The 16798-nt window shown below is 46.0% G+C and overlaps 1 protein-coding gene across 1 annotated transcript in view; it reads left to right on the top strand.

The window, feature by feature from the left end:
- Positions 1–16798, top strand: part of LOC130298698 (zinc finger protein 420-like) — a 166399-nt gene that overhangs the window by 14872 nt on the left and 134729 nt on the right. The window contains exons 2-3 of the mRNA XM_056551361.1: positions 7889–8036; positions 8979–9158. Of these exons, the coding sequence (XP_056407336.1) occupies positions 7959–8036; positions 8979–9158 (258 nt within the window). The 5' untranslated portion in view covers positions 7889–7958. The remainder of the gene's footprint in view (positions 1–7888; positions 8037–8978; positions 9159–16798) is intronic.

Here is a 16798-nt window from a genome sequence, read left to right as displayed (position 1 = left end):
GTACATTACACATATACAGCTCTACTGTGTACACATACAGCTCAGCTACATGTACATTACACATATACAGCTCTACTGTGTACACATACAGCTCAGCTACATGCACATTACACATATACAGCTCTACTGTGTACACATACAGCTCAGCTACATGTACATTACACATATACAGTTCTACTGTGTACACATACAGCTCAGCTACATGTACATTACACATATACAGCTCTACTGTGTACACATATAGCTCAGCTACATGTACATTACACATATACAGCTCTACTGTGTACACATACAGCTCAGCTACATGTACATTACACATATACAGCTCTACTGTGTACACATACAGCTCAGCTACATGTACATTACACATATACAGCTCTACTGTGTACACATACAGCTCAGCTACATGCACATTACACATATACAGCTCTACTGTGTACACATACAGCTCAGCTACATGTACATTACACATATACAGTTCTACTGTGTACACATACAGCTCAGCTACATGTACATTACACATATACAGCTCTACTGTGTACACATACAGCTCAGCTACATGTACATTACACATATACAGCTCTACTGTGTACACATACAGCTCAGCTACATGTACATTACACATATACAGCTCTACTGTGTACACATACAGCTCAGCTACATGTACATTACACATATACAGTTCTACTGTGTACACATACAGCTCAGCTACATGTACATTACACATATACAGCTCTACTGTGTACACATACAGCTCAGCTACATGTACATTACACATATACAGCTCTACTGTGTACACATACAGCTCAGCTACATGTACATTACACATATACAGCTCTACTGTGTACACATACAGCTCAGCTACATGCACATTACACATATACAGCTCTACTGTGTACACATACAGCTCAGCCACATGTACATTACACATATACAGCACTACTGTGTACACATACAACTCAGCTACATGTACATTACACATATACAGCTCTACTGTGTACACATACAGCTCAGCTACATGTACATTACACATATACAGCTCTACTGTGTACACATACAGCTCAGCTACATGCACATTACACATATACAGCACTACTGTGTACACATACAGCTCAGCTACATGTACATTACACATATACAGCTCTACTGTGTACACATACAGCTCAGCTACATGCACATTACACATATACAGCTCTACTGTGTACACATACAGCTCAGCTACATGCACATTACACATATACAGCTCTACTGTGTACACATACAGCTCAGCTACATGTACATTACACACAGCTCTGCTGCAGACATATATAACACACACATACACAGCTCTGCACCACGCACATCACACACACACAGCTCTGCTGCATACACATAACTTCAGCTCATCCAGCAGCGATCACAACCAGCACAGCAGAGTCCTGCATACACTGAGCAGATGAGCCTAGAGCAGCAGCCCCTGATCATGTGACTCCTCCTCCTCCATGTGACTGATCACATGACGGTGACATCACCGCAGGTCCTGTAAGCTCAGAGTAAGCGCACGGCTCCTCCGCTGATACAGGTATGTGTGTATATATTTTCACAGATCAGGAGGTTTCATGGTTATATATGTGCACGGTCGCTCTCTTCTTTATACAGCGCCACCCTTGTCCAAAGGTCATGTGATGTATTACACCTCAGCTCCATTAAAGTGAATAGGTTGGAGTTATTATTATTACAATGGGACAGGTTAATGTTACCCCAGCAGTTTTTTTTTTTTTTTTTATAAATCTTAACCCTTTCCTGACACACAACATACTCAAAAATAGATTGAACACAAAAGTCCTGTCTACTACCTAAAATTGCTCCGATTAAAACTACAGATTGTAGTGCAAAAAAAATTAAATAAAGTAAAGTGCGCACGGCGCTGCGTAGGTGGGAAAACAAATAGTTATCGGATTGGAATACGGTGAGATAAGTTATAGATCGCGGGGGTCCGACCTCTGGGACCCCTGCGATCTCTTGAACAGGGCCCCCATTAGTCTGCTGGGAAGGGGGCGTGCTGACCCCCACACGGAGCGGCGGCTGACACCCCCCCCCCCTCCTCCCATAGAGATACATTAAGGGGTGCGTCTTCCTGAGGGGGTCAGAATTGTTCAAGGGATTGCGGGGTTCCCAGTGGTCGGACCCCCGCAATCTATAACTTATCCTCTATACCAGTGGTCTCCAACCTGCAGACCTCCAGATGTTGCTAAACTACAACTCCCCGCATGCCCGGACAGTCAACCTGTGGACCTCCAGATGTTGCAAAACTACAACTCCCAGCATGCCCGGACAGCCGTTGGCTGTCCGGGCATGCTAGGAGTTGTAGTTTTGTAACATCTGGAGGTCCGCAGGTTGGAGACCACTGCCCTATACTTTGGATTTATTAGAGGAGAGGAGCGCCATTTGGCTTTCAGGGCGTCATTTTAGGCCGGATGGATTATAGGCCGCACTTCATGCCTGCAAAGGGTTTTATCTGCCAGAACCCCATTTTATATACAGAACCCCCACAAGTGACTCCATTATATATACAGAACCCCCACAAGTGACCCCATTATGTATACAGAACCCCCCACAAGTGACCCCATTATGTATACAGAACCCCCCACAAGTGACCCCATTATGTATACAGAACCCCCCACAAGTGACCCCATTATGTATACAGAACCCCCACAAGTGACCCCATTTTATATACAGTACCCCACAAGGACCCCATTTTATATACAGAACCCCCAAAAGTGACCCCATTTTATATACAGAACCCCCACAAGTGACCCCATTATATATACAGAACCCCACAAGTGACCCCATTTTATATACAGTACCCCACAAGGACCCCATTTTATATACAGAACCCCCAAAAGTGACCCCATTTTATATACAGAACCCCCACAAGTGACCCCATTTTATATACAGTACCCCACAAGTGACCCCATTTTATATACAGTACCCCACAAGTGACCCCATTTTATATACAGTACCCCACAAGTGACCCCATTTTATATACAGTACCCCACAAGTGACCCCATTTTATATACAGTAACCCGCAAGTGACCCCATTTTATATACAGTACCCCACAAGTGACCCCATTTTATATACAGTACCCCACAAGGACCCCATTTTATATACAGAACCCCCAAAAGTGACCCCATTTTATATACAGAACCCCCACAAGTGACCCCATTTTATATACAGTACCCCACAAGTGACCCCATTTTATATACAGTACCCCACAAGTGACCCCATTTTATATACAGTACCCCACAAGTGACCCCATTTTATATACAGTACCCCACAAGTGACCCCATTTTATATACAGTACCCCACAAGGACCCCATTTTATATACAGAACCCCCAAAAGTGACCCCATTTTATATACAGAACCCCCACAAGTGACCCCATTTTATATACAGTACCCCACAAGTGACCCCATTTTATATACAGTACCCCACAAGTGACCCCATTTTATATACAGTACCCCACAAGTGACCCCATTTTATATACAGTACCCCACAAGTGACCCCATTTTATATACAGTAACCCGCAAGTGACCCCATTTTATATACAGTACCCCACAAGTGACCCCATTTTATATACAGTACCCCACAAGTGACCCCATTTTATATACAGTACCCCACAAGTGACCCCATTTTGGAAACTCCACCCCCTAAAGAATTTGCCTAGACCAAAAGTGATAACTTTGAGTCCTTTTTGTGAGGCTGGAATGGATACAAAGTCAGTGGAAAAATTTGTAATTTATCTTTTTTTTTCCTCACAAATGCCTCATTTGCAGGACATATTTTTTCTACATTGCGTCTGAAAAGGAGGAAATGCGCCCCGTATTTTATTAGGCTGTTCGTCCCGTGTTCGGTAAATACCCCCCCTTAGGCCATGTTCTGTTGCATGGCCACATGGTGAGCTCAAGAATGAAAGGAACCCCATTCGGATTTCAGGATATCTTATAAAAAATTATAGGCCCCACTCCGTTCCTGCAAAGGATTGAAGCTGATGATCCATACCGCACCCCTTCTTAAACCTGCACCCCCTAAAGTATTCACCTGGGTAAAGGTGAACGATCGACCGATATCGATTTTTGTAGGGCTGATACTGATAATCTGTGGCCTTTCAGGCCGATAACTTATACTGATATTCCGGTATAAGTTATCGGCTATTTCAATCCCCCCGGCGGGGCAGAAGCCGCTGCAGATCAATGAGTTAATGCAGGCGCTTTCAATCAATGAACTGCAGCGGCTTTTGTCGGGCCAGAGACCGCCACCCGCTTCTCTCCCCCTGCCTGTCCTGGGGTCCTGAGTCTAACCACCACAGTTGCCCCATCGCCTCCCCCCCCTGCCATCCTTTGCCCACATACCGCCACCACCCCATCGCCTCCCCCCATCCCCGGTGTTATAATTACCTGTTCCCGGGGGTCCGCGATCCTTCTTGCTCCGTCGGTGTCCTGTGCTGTCACTGTGTGCACTGACGGTGACATCGCGTTGGGGACGTCACTCGTCATTACGCAGCGCACAGCAACAGTGCAGGAGCCAGACGGATCGCGGACCCCCGGGAACAGGTAATTATAACAACGGGGATGGGGGGAGGCGATGGGGTGGTGGCGGTATGTGGGCAGAGGATGGGAATGTGGGGGTGGCGATGGGGCAGCAGCATGTGGCCAGAGGATGGGGGGAGGCAATGAGGCAGCGGTGGCGGTATGTGGCCAGAGGATGGGGGAGGCAATGGGGCAGCGGTGGCGGTATGTGGCCAGAGGATGGGGGGAGGCAATGAGGCAGCGGTGGCGGTATGTGGCCAGAGGATGGGGGAGGCAATGGGGCAGTAGCGGCGACGGTCATCTCTGGTCGGGGGGCGGGGCATTATAGGCATATTGGCAAGGTAATTGCCGATACCGATAATGTCCAAAATCGTGCTTATCTGCCGATCCATAGTAAAGGTGCGGTGCGTTCACGTGGCCGTCTGTCCACGTTTTTTTTTCTCCCCCGTTTAGGTTCCGTTGTTGCTGCTTGTAAATGGATTACAAACGGTTGTAAAATAATCCCATTGATGTCAATGGGATTTTTATTTTTACAATACTTTCACAGCCATTTGCACCCGTCTGCGCTCGTTTCCGTTGTTTTTTTCACGGGACACACAGCCGGCTGGGCATCCGCAGCATGTAATGCGCTGTGGATGCGCTCCGTGTAACCCTACACATAATATATTTTTATTATTTTTATTTATTTCATAAAATAAATATATATATATATATATATATATATATATATATATATATATATATACATATACATATAACTCAGAAGAAACTGTAGCACTCGCAGAGTAGTGGAAAATGGTGTAGAAGTTTATTTCAACTTAGACATCAAGGCAACATTTCGGCTGCATGCAAGCAGCCATTTTCAAGCTTGAAAATGGCTGCTTGCATGCAGCCAAAATGTTGCCTTGATGTCTAAGTTGAAATAAACTTCTACACCATTTTCCACTACTCTGCGAGTGCTACAGTTTCTTCTGAGTTATTGACGCTACGAGCTCCGTGACCTGGACCTCATCTGTTTGCACCCACCTCACCATTGCTATAGGAGTGCTGCCTCTTATTTTGTTTTATATATATATATATATATATATATATATATATAACCAAAGAATAAGTTGGCCAGCACTATTAATCCAAACTATTGTAAAAACCTGGCTTACAGGTGCAGGCTGCTGGGCTAAATATACAGCAACAGGAGAATACAGCAGCACACTGCTAGCACAAAGATATAGATGAAACATGAGTATATAGATAAAACAGGAGTATATAGATAGAACATGAAAAGCTATACAGCTGTAATGCAATAAATGAAATATGAAATTATGAGGTACTTAGCTTGCAAATTTGGCGCCAAATAGCGTGGACCATCCCACCACGGTAAGGCAACCTCATTCTGGGACGGACCCTACACTGTGTATATGCCTCTGTGTGAACAGTACAGCAGGCATGCAAGGTCTGAAACATCCAAGGCACCTTATATACACCTAATAGAGGTGGGTAGGTGTATATAAGGTGCCTTGGATGTTTCAGACCTTGCAATGCCTGCTGTACTGTTCACACAGAGGCATATTCACAGTGTAGGGTCCGTCCCAGAATGAGGTCACCTTACCGTGGTGGGACGGTCCACGCTATTTGGCGCCAAATTTGCAAGCTAAGTACCTCATAATTTCATAGTTTCATATCTTCATTTATTGCATTACAGCTGTATAGCTTTTCATGTTCTATCTATATACTCATGTTTTACCTATATACTCATGTTTCACCTATATCTTTGTGCTAGCAGTGTGCTGCTGTATTCTCCTGTTGCTGTATATATAGATATATTATTGATGTATTTGTTAATTTTTTACACTTTTTTTTTTTAATGCTTTGGAATAGTAGTATTCCAAAGCATTGCAGTAATATGCTGCCCGTCATTTTTACACTGATAGGCAGCATATCAGACCTGGGGGTCTTTGTAAGACCCCAGCTGCCAAGGTAACAAGCAGCACCCCGCGATCGTTGCAGGGTCCTGCTGGAGAGAGACAGAGGGAGCCCCCTCCCTCTGTCAAACTCCTTACAGCTCGCTGCTGATTCCGACCGCGGCTGTAAGAGTTAAACTGCTGGGACCAAAGTCTGTTTCGGTCCTAGCAGTGCCTGCCGAGGATCGCACACAGCACCACACGATAGTGTTGCGAGGTGCTGCAAGGGAGACAGAGGTATAAACTGCCAAGACTGAAATTTACTTTGGTCCCAGCAGTGCAGCAGGGTCCCGGCTGTGTGATACAGCCGAGACCCTGCCACGATCTCGTGGGTACGCTGGGCAGTACCCACGAGAGCCATGGACGTTTATACTCATCCTGTTGCGGGAACGTGCATCCCGCCTGGACGGGTATACTTGTCCATGGTCGTTAAGTACGTATTGCTATCATACAGGTCAGCCCACAGCTTTGCTCAGTAGTATAGATATTTGTATGTGCCTAGAAAAACGCAGGTTAGAATTTGTAGTGCACAATGAGGCTTCTGCGGGAAGGGTCGGCACAGGTGTTCAGATATGTGCCTGTAACCATGCTGGCTGGGATTTGTAGTGCATGATGAAGGGAGAGCAAGGGTGGTCCTTGAGATCAGCTAACAGCTTTACTCAGTAGTTGTTCAGATATTTTATGTGCCTGGCACAATGCTGGCTGGGATTTGTAGTGCAAGATTAAGGGACAGCACAGGAGGTCCTTGAGATCAGCCCACAGCTCTGCTCAGTAGTTGTTCAGATATTTTATGTGCCTGACACAATGCTGGCTGGGACTTGTAGTGCACAGGAAGGGACAGGAGGTCCCTGAGATCAGCTCACTTTGCTGTGGAATTGTATAGCCCAAGGGCCTAGATTTTGTGCTTAGGAAGGTCATTGTGATATGAGATTCTGGAGGATCGCTCTGTTCTGGCTCCTGTTCACACACACTGTTTGTCGGCACCGGGAAATGTTCAAAAGTTCTGCACGCCCCGGCCACCCGAAATTCGTTTTGAATCCAGGTTCCCAGGGCTCGGCTTGCTCATCTCTAATCGCTAAAAATTGGTCTAAAACTTAGGAGTTTGAAGTGAAAAAATCTAATAAAATAAAAAAGGGGGGGGGGGGGAGCTATCTATTCACCAGCACAGAGATAACATTGTGCAAAGTTTTTGCACATGCACTGTTTCATGCACTCAGTGGGAGATTGTACAACATTTTTTTAGATTCTCTACCATGTACAGAATTCAGGACCCCATTATACATCACGGACCGGACGGGAATTGGGCGTCTGTGCTACTAACTACATATAATGGAGACCCCCATCCTCTTCACTTCCCTTCAGGTTCCTCCAATCCAGGATCCTCTGCTGATCTCTTCTATATAAGAGAATTCTCCTGGATGACCCATCAACCATGGAGAGAGACAGGAACAAGATGGCCGACAGGATCATAAACCTCACCCTACAGATACTCTTCCGGCTTACTGGAGAGGTGAGGGATTCTGGGAGTGATGTCACATGACCTCATTCTTATCTATGTAATAACAGATGGATATGACTGGAGAGGTGAGGGATTCTGGGAGTGATGTCACATGACCTCATTCTTATCTATGTAATAACAGATGGATATGACTGGAGAGGTGAGGGATTCTGGGAGTGATGTCACATGACCTCATTCTTATCTATGTAATAACAGGTGGATATGACTGGAGAGGTGAGGGATTCTGGGAGTGATGTCACATGACCTCATTCTTATCTATGTAATAACAGATGGATATGACTGGAGAGGTGAGGGATTCTGGGAGTGATGTCACATGACCTCATTCTTATCTATGTAATAACAGAGGGATATGACTGGAGGGGTGAGGGAATTTGGGAGTGATGTCACATGACCTCATTCTTATCTATGGAATAACAGATGGATATGACTGGAGAGGTGAGGGATTCTGGGAGTGATGTCACATGACCTCATTCTCATCTATGTAATTACAGATGGATATGACTGGAGAGGTGAGGGATTCTGGGAGTGATGTCACATGACCTCATTCTTATCTATGTAATAACAGATGGATATGACTGGAGAGGTGAGGGAATTTGGGAGTGATGTCATATGACCTCATACTTATCTATGGAATAACAGATGGATATGACTGGAGAGGTGAGGGATTCTGGGAGTGATGTCACATGACCTCATTCTTATCTATGGAATAACAGATGGATATGACTGGAGAGGTGAGGGATTCTGGGAGTGATGTCACATGACCTCATTCTTATCTATGTAATAACAGATGGATATGACTGGAGAGGTGAGGGATTCTGGGAGTGATGTCACATGACCTTATTCTTATCTATGTAATAACAGATGGATATGACTGGAGAGGTGAGGGATTCTGGGAATGTATGTAGTGATATTAATGTGTTTCTCCATACACAGGATTACACAGTAGTGAAGAAGTCCTCTAGTGGGCGCTGTCGGGCCCCTGTGTGTGAAGGATGGGGAAGAACCCTGAACCCAATCCCGGGGCCCCCACCTCACTCCCTGATACATGAGGAAATGGATGAACAGAAGATCCTAGAACTCCTCAACAAGATGATGGAGCTGCTGACTGGAGAGGTGACCCTGCTGGGACATTATACAGTAATGGAGGGGTCTGGTGATGACTGGAGAGGTGACACTGCTGGGAATGCTGGGACATTATACAGTAATGGAGGGGTCTGGTGATGACTGGAGAGGTGACACTGCTGGGAATGCTGGGACATTATACAGTAATGGAGGGGTCTGGTGATGACTGGATAGGTGACACTGCTGGGACATTATACAGTAATGGAGGGGTCTGGTGATGACTGGAGAGGTGACACTGCTGGGAATGCTGGGACATTATACAGTAATGGAGGGGTCTGGTGATGACTGGAGAGGTGACACTGCTGGGAATGCTGGGACATTATACAGTAATGGAGGGGTCTGGTGATGACTGGATAGGTGACACTGCTGGGACATTATACAGTAATGGAGGGGTCTGGTGATGACTGGAGAGGTGACACTGCTGGGACATTATACAGTAATGGAGGGGTCTGGTGATGACTGGAGAGATGACACTGCTGGGACATTATACAGTAATGGAGGGGTCTGGTGATGACTGGAGAGGTGACACTGCTGGGAATGCTGAGACATTATACAGTAATGGAGGGGTCTGGTGATGACTGGAGAGGTGACACTGCTGGGACATTATACAGTAATGGAGGGGTCTGGTGATGACTGGAGAGGTGACACTGCTGGGACATTATACAGTAATGGAGGGGTCTGGTGATGACTGGAGAGGTGACACTGCTGGGACATTATACAGTAATGGAGGGGTCTGGTGATGACTGGAGAGGTGACACTGCTGGGAATGCTGGGACATTATACAGTAATGGAGGGGTCTGGTGATGACTGGAGAGGTGACACTGCTGGGACATTATACAGTAATGGAGGGGTCTGGTGATGACTGGAGAGGTGACACTGCTGGGACACTATACAGTAATGGAGGGGTCTGGTGATGACTGGAGAGATGACACTGCTGGGACATTATACAGTAATGGAGGGGTCTGGTGATGACTGGAGAGGTGACACTGCTGGGACATTATACAGTAATGGAGGGGTCTGGTGATGACTGGAGAGGTGACCCTGCTGGGACATTATACAGTAATGGAGGGGTCTGGTGATGACTGGAGAGGTGACACTGTTGGGACATTATACAGTAATGGAGGGGTCTGGTGATGACTGGAGAGGTGACACTGCTGGGACATTATACAGTAATGGAGGGGACTGGTGATGACTGGAGAGGTGACACTGCTGGGAATGCTGGGACATTATACAGTAATGGAGGGGTCTGGTGATGACTAGAGAGGTGACACTGCTGGGAATGCTGGGACATTATACAGTAATGGAGGGGTCTGGTGATGACTGGAGAGGTGACACTGCTGAGACATTATACAGTAATGGAGGGGTCTGGTGATGACTGGAGAGGTGACACTGCTGGGACATTATACAGTAATGGAGGGGTCTGGTGATGACTGGAGAGGTGACACTGCTGGGACATTATACAGTAATGGAGGGGTCTGGTGATGACTGGAGAGGTGACACTGCTGGGACATTATACAGTAATGGAAGGGTCTGGTGATGACTGGAGAGGTGACACTGCTGGGACATTATACAGTAATGGAGGGGTCTGGTGATGACTGGAGAGGTGACACTGCTGGGAATGCTGGGACATTATACAGTAATGGAGGGGTCTGGTGATGACTGGAGAGGTGACACTGCTGGGACACTATACAGTAATGGAGGGGTCTGGTGATGACTGGAGAGGTGACACTGCTGGGACATTATACAGTAATGGAGGGGTCTGGTGATGACTGGAGAGGTGACACTGCTGGGACATTATACAGTAATGGAGGGGTCTGGTGATGACTGGAGAGGTGACACTGCTGGGACATTATACAGTAATGGAGGGGTCTGGTGATGACTGGAGAGGTGACACTGCTGGGACATTATACAGTAATGGAGGGGTCTGGTGATGACTGGAGAGGTGACACTGCTGGGACATTATACAGTAATGGAGGGGTCTGGTGATGACTAGAGAGGTGACACTGCTGGGAATGCTGGGACATTATACAGTAATGGAGGGGTCTGGTGATGACTGGAGAGGTGACACTGCTGGGACATTATACAGTAATGGAGGGGTCTGGTGATGACTGGAGAGGTGACACTGCTGGGACATTATACAGTAATGGAGGGGTCTGGTGATGACTGGAGAGGTGACACTGCTGGGAATGCTGGGACATTATACAGTAATGGAGGGGTCTGGTGATGACTGGAGAGGTGACACTGCTGGGACATTATACAGTAATGGAGGGGTCTGGTGATGACTGGAGAGGTGACACTGCTGGGACATTATACAGTAATGGAGGGGTCTGGTGATGACTGGAGAGGTGACACTGCTGGGAATGCTGGGACATTATACAGTAATGGAGGGGTCTGGTGATGACTGGAGAGGTGACACTGCTGGGACATTATACAGTAATGGAGGGGTCTGGTGATGACTGGAGAGGTGACACTGCTGGGAATGCTGGGACATTATACAGTAATGGAGGGGTCTGGTGATGACTGGAGAGGTGACACTGCTGGGAATGCTGGGACATTATACAGTAATGGAGGGGTCTGGTGATGACTGGAGAGGTGACACTGCTGGGAATGCTGGGACATTATACAGTAACACCACTGGAGGGGTCGGGGTGATGACTGTATCATTATGTGTCAGGTTCCTATAAGGTGTCAGGACGTGGCGGTCTATTTTTCCATGGAGGAGTGGGAGTATGTAGAAGGACACAAGGATCAGTACAAGGATCAGGTCATGATGGAGGATCAGCAGCCCCTCACATCACCAGGTAATAGACATGACTATATACACACGTCCTCTCATTATTTGTATGTAAAGAATGAATTCAGTCTCTGTATGTGTTCCTACAGTCAGATCCAGTAAGAGAACAGCACCAGAGAGGTGTCCCCGTCCTCTTCTTCCACAGGATGATCAGGTAGATGGAGATATTCCCTATGATCTGTAGAAGGGCTGTAACATCCCATGTGACTTCTCCTACTGTCTGATTTATTCCACAGCTTATGAATCAGAGGAAAGATCTTAACTATATTAATGGTATAAAAATAATAGTAAAAGAAGAAGAGGAGACAGATGTGAGCGGTGATGAGCAGCATAAGGAGGAGAATCTTACAGGTAACCATCCAGGTGAGTAGTAACCACTAAATGCAGAGAATAGTCACAGAACTTATTTCAGATTGACAAAGAGCCAACAATTTGAAGGGTGGAGGCACTGCCATAGCATGTTTACACTGTATAGTGTAGAAGGGGTCACTTAAATAGAAAGTAAATTTGATGGATCTGCTTAAATTTTTTTTCATTGTTTACCTCATTCTGAGCTCGAAGTGTTTTAAAAGATTTAATAGATAAAAGATTGGACAACGCGTTTCGAGTGGCAATGTCCTCTCTTCCTCAGGTAGACCTGAGGAAGAAGGGACATTGCCCCTCGAAACGCGTTGTCGATTCTCTTATATATTAATACATCTTTTCATACACTTTGTGCAAGTGGCACCTTCATGAGTGTCCAATTTAACCCGGATGATCCCCAGAGCAGCTGATCTGATGGTCCGTCCATCCATCCATTCCTTTGCATGGAGAAATATGGCAGAAACTTATATGGAGGATGAGGTTCCATTCTGAAATTTTTTTTCCATAGACCGCTCGCTTTAGCAGCGTGCTATGTAGTTTCCAGGAATCTTAAAAGTACATCTTGCTGTGGCGGCAACTATATCCTCACACTTTTGAAGGGAACCAATCAGCAGATTTTATCATATATAATGCTTGGCAATGCGTTATATATGCTAAAATTGTTATCCTCACCATCACCGGGAAATGGTTTTGCCCCAGGGATGCTGAAGATATTAAGTTATAAAGTCCCCTCTGGCCACCACGCAAGTAGTCCCCAGGGTGGGGACTTATGCTTACCAGCAGCCATTGCTCTGGCCGTGGCCCCGCCCTGTCCGCTTGATTGACGGCTTGTGTAATCGCTCTACTCCCTAAGAAGACGGAGCCGAGCGGTGACGCGAGCTGCCAATCAAGACGAGGGGACGGGACCGGGATGGCTGCTGGTAACTAGAAGTTCCCGCCCAGGGGACTACTTGTGTGGCGGCCAGGGGGGACTTTATAACTTAATTTCTTCACCATCCCTGGGGCAAAAATGTCCCCCAGGAATGGTGAGGATAACGATTTTAGCATATATATCACGTTGTCAAGCATTATATATTTTAAAATCTCCTGATTGTTTTCCTGACAACCCCTTAAAGGGGTACTCCGGCCCTAAGACATCTTATCCCCTATCCAAAGGATAGGGGATAAGATGTCTGATCGTGGGGGTCGCGCCGCTGGGGACCCCACAATCTAGCATGCAGCACCCACCTGTAAGCACTGCAGGAAGCACTGGAGGCTCCAAGTCTTATGCCTCCTGACCACGGGGACGGAGTATCGTGACGCCTCGCCCCCTCAATGCAAGTCTATGGGAGGGGAGGGGCGGGGCGTGACATCACACAGGGGCGGAGTAGTGATGTCACGATACTCCGTCCCTGTGGTTTGGAGGCATAAGACTTGGAGCCTCCAGCGCTTCCTGCAGTGCTCACAGGTGGGTGCTGCATGCAAGATTGTGGGGGTCTCCAGCGGCGGGATAGGGGGATAAGATGTTTTAGGGCCGGAGTACCCCTTTTAAATAGAAGTGATTTACAAATCTGTTTAACTTTCTTGCACCAGTTGATTTGAAAACATTTTTTTCCACCGGAGTTCCCCCTTTAAACAGAGATGTAAATTCTTCTTACTTATCAGCTGCTGTATGCTCCACAGGAAGTTGTGTAGTTCTTTCCATTCTGACCACAGTGCTCTCTGCTGACACCTCTGTCCATGTCAGGTACTGTCCAGAGCAGGAGAGGTTTGTTATGGGGATTTGCTCCTGCTCTGGACAGTTCCTGACATGGACAGAGGTGTCAGCAGAGAGCACTGTGATCGGACTGGAAATAACTACACAACTTCCTGTGGAGCATACAGCAGCTGATAAGTACTGGAAGGATTAATATTTTTATGTAGAAGTAATTTACAAATCTGTTTAACTTTCTGGAACCAGTTGATTTAAAAAAAATTGTTTTTCCACTGGAGAACCCCTTTAATAATACAAAAATCATTACCACTACAACCATTGTTGATCAGAAGGCTGGAAATACCTTCTAAGACCCTCGTTAAGCAGTACAGAGGATTCAATCTGATCGTGCGGGAGTCTGGAGGAGTCTTATGGCATAGCCGCCGTCAGGATAGGCTTTTTGAGGATCGTAGCGTCAACACAGCAGTGGAAAACTGCAGAGGTTATCCAGCAATTGAATTACTTTCAAAAACCGCTCCCCGTTTGTCTCTGGGTTGGGTGTGGTTCTGCAGTTCAGTTCCATTGAAGTGAATAGAGCCAAGTTGTAATACCACACCCAAAGTGGAGACAGACAGGGTGCAGTTTTTTTAAGAAAAATAGCTCTGGTTTTCTATTCCTGGATAAACCCTTTAGGGTGTATTCCAGCGATAGACATCTTATCCCCAATCCAAAGGATAGGGGATAAGATGTCTGATCGAGGGGGTCCCACCGTTGAGACCCCCCGATCTCTGTGCAGCACCCGCATTCTATGCAGGCTGCTGCTCGAGTCTCGGAAACCTCTGTGTTTCCGGGGCTGGAGATGTGACATCATGCCACGCCCCCTCGTGACGTTACGCCGTCATGCCCCCTCCCATAGACATGAATGGAGAGGGCGTGACGTCAGCAGCGGACCCCCCGCGATTAGACATCTTATCCCCTATCCTTTGAATAGAAGATAAGATGTCTATGGCCGGAGTACTCCTTTAGGCTGTATGTATGGAAACTTTCACATAGAAATGTTATAAAATATCTCTATTACGGTCACGGTTATATTATTCAGTAAAACAGCCTTAATTTTTTCAGATGTCTTCACCACGAGCTCAGAGGGACATCGAATATTTTCAAATATTAAAGCAGATGATTGTGGTATTACACAAGATATATATGAAAGGCGTTCTACTATCCCATATATACCCTCAGCCCTTCACCGAAAAGATATGCCATTTGTTCCTTTTATGCAAGTCCTATCTCCTGATTCATCACAGGCTGTGAAGCAAAATGACAGCGAGAAAAGAGCTAACACAGGAGAGAGGCCACATTCGTGTTCAGAATGTGGGAAACGTTTTCCTTGGAACCTTGTTGACCGTCCCAAAAAGAAAAGGCCTCGTTCAATGAAGAAGCCGTACTCGTGTTCAGAATGCGGGAAATGTTTCGCTGCAAGATCGAATCTTATCACCCATCACAGAATTCATACAGGAGAGAGGCCATATTTATGTACGGAATGTGGGAAATGTTTTACCCAGAAAGCAGATCTCGCTAAACATCAGAGAATTCACACAGGGGAGAAGCCATTTCAATGTCCAGAATGTGGGAAACATTATAGCTTTAAATCGCGTCTTGTGGAACATCAAAAAACTCATACAGGGGAGAAACCATATTCATGTTCTGAATGTGGGAAATGTTTTAACGTGAAATCAAATCTTAATAGACATCAGCGAATAATACATGGAAAAAAAGTTGAAAAGTTACAGTGAGAATAAAGTCGCATATCCTACAAGAGAGAAAGCGATTTGGGGCAGTAATGATGGTGAAGAAATGTTTGCAGTCACCAATAGATGTCTGTTACCCAAAACATTATTAGAATGTACATCTACACATGTCCCCTTTATTAGAGACCTCCATCCCATAGAGCATTAGATGTCCTTTGACCTTTAGAACCTTAGCAATGCATCCTGGCATAGATTTTAGTAGGTTGTGGAATCATTCAGCAGGAATATTGTTTTTCAAATATGCGAAAACTAGATTGAGGTACTGACATGTTGCGAACAGCCCATTCTATCTCATCCCAGAGATGTTCAACGGCATGAAGATCTGGGGACTGTGAAGGATGCGGAAACAAGGAGAACTAGTCCATGACTATGTGATTTGGTGGATTGTCCTGCTGAAAGTGTCCTCCTGCCATAGGATAAACGTCTGTCCTGAAAGGATGAACTTGCCCTTGCCCATAATGCTTAGATAAACCCTTTTGTCCAAATGTTGAAACGAATAGGGCACCCGAGATGTCAGGAAATTTTTCACCACACCATTATGCCAATCTTGCCAGTCTGAGGTGTTCACACCTGACAGTAATTCCAACCTTCTTTCAGCATAGTGCCACGGTCGTCTGGATCCATCTGACCAGGCCATGTTTATCCACAGAGATCTGGATCCATCTGACCAGGCCATGTTTCTCTATAGAGATCTGGATCCATCTGACCCGGCCATGTTTCTCTATAGAGATCTGGATCCATCTGAGCAGGCCATGTTTCTATAGAGATCTGGATCCATCTGACCAGGCCATGTTTCTATAGAGATCTGGATCCATCTGACCCGGCCATGTTTCTCTATAGAGATCTGGATCCATCTGAGCAGGCCATGTTTCTATAGAGATCTGGATCCATCTGAGCAGGCCATGTTTATCAACAGAGATCTGGATCCATCTGACCAGGCCATGTTTCTATAGAGATCTGGATCCATCTGACCAGGCCATGTTTCTCTATAGAG

This window comes from Hyla sarda, chromosome 1 (genome assembly GCF_029499605.1).
Source record: "Hyla sarda isolate aHylSar1 chromosome 1, aHylSar1.hap1, whole genome shotgun sequence".
Taxonomy (NCBI): domain Eukaryota; kingdom Metazoa; phylum Chordata; class Amphibia; order Anura; family Hylidae; genus Hyla; species Hyla sarda.
Note: the sequence above shows the minus strand (reverse complement) of the source record. Positions and strands in the feature narration are given on the sequence as shown.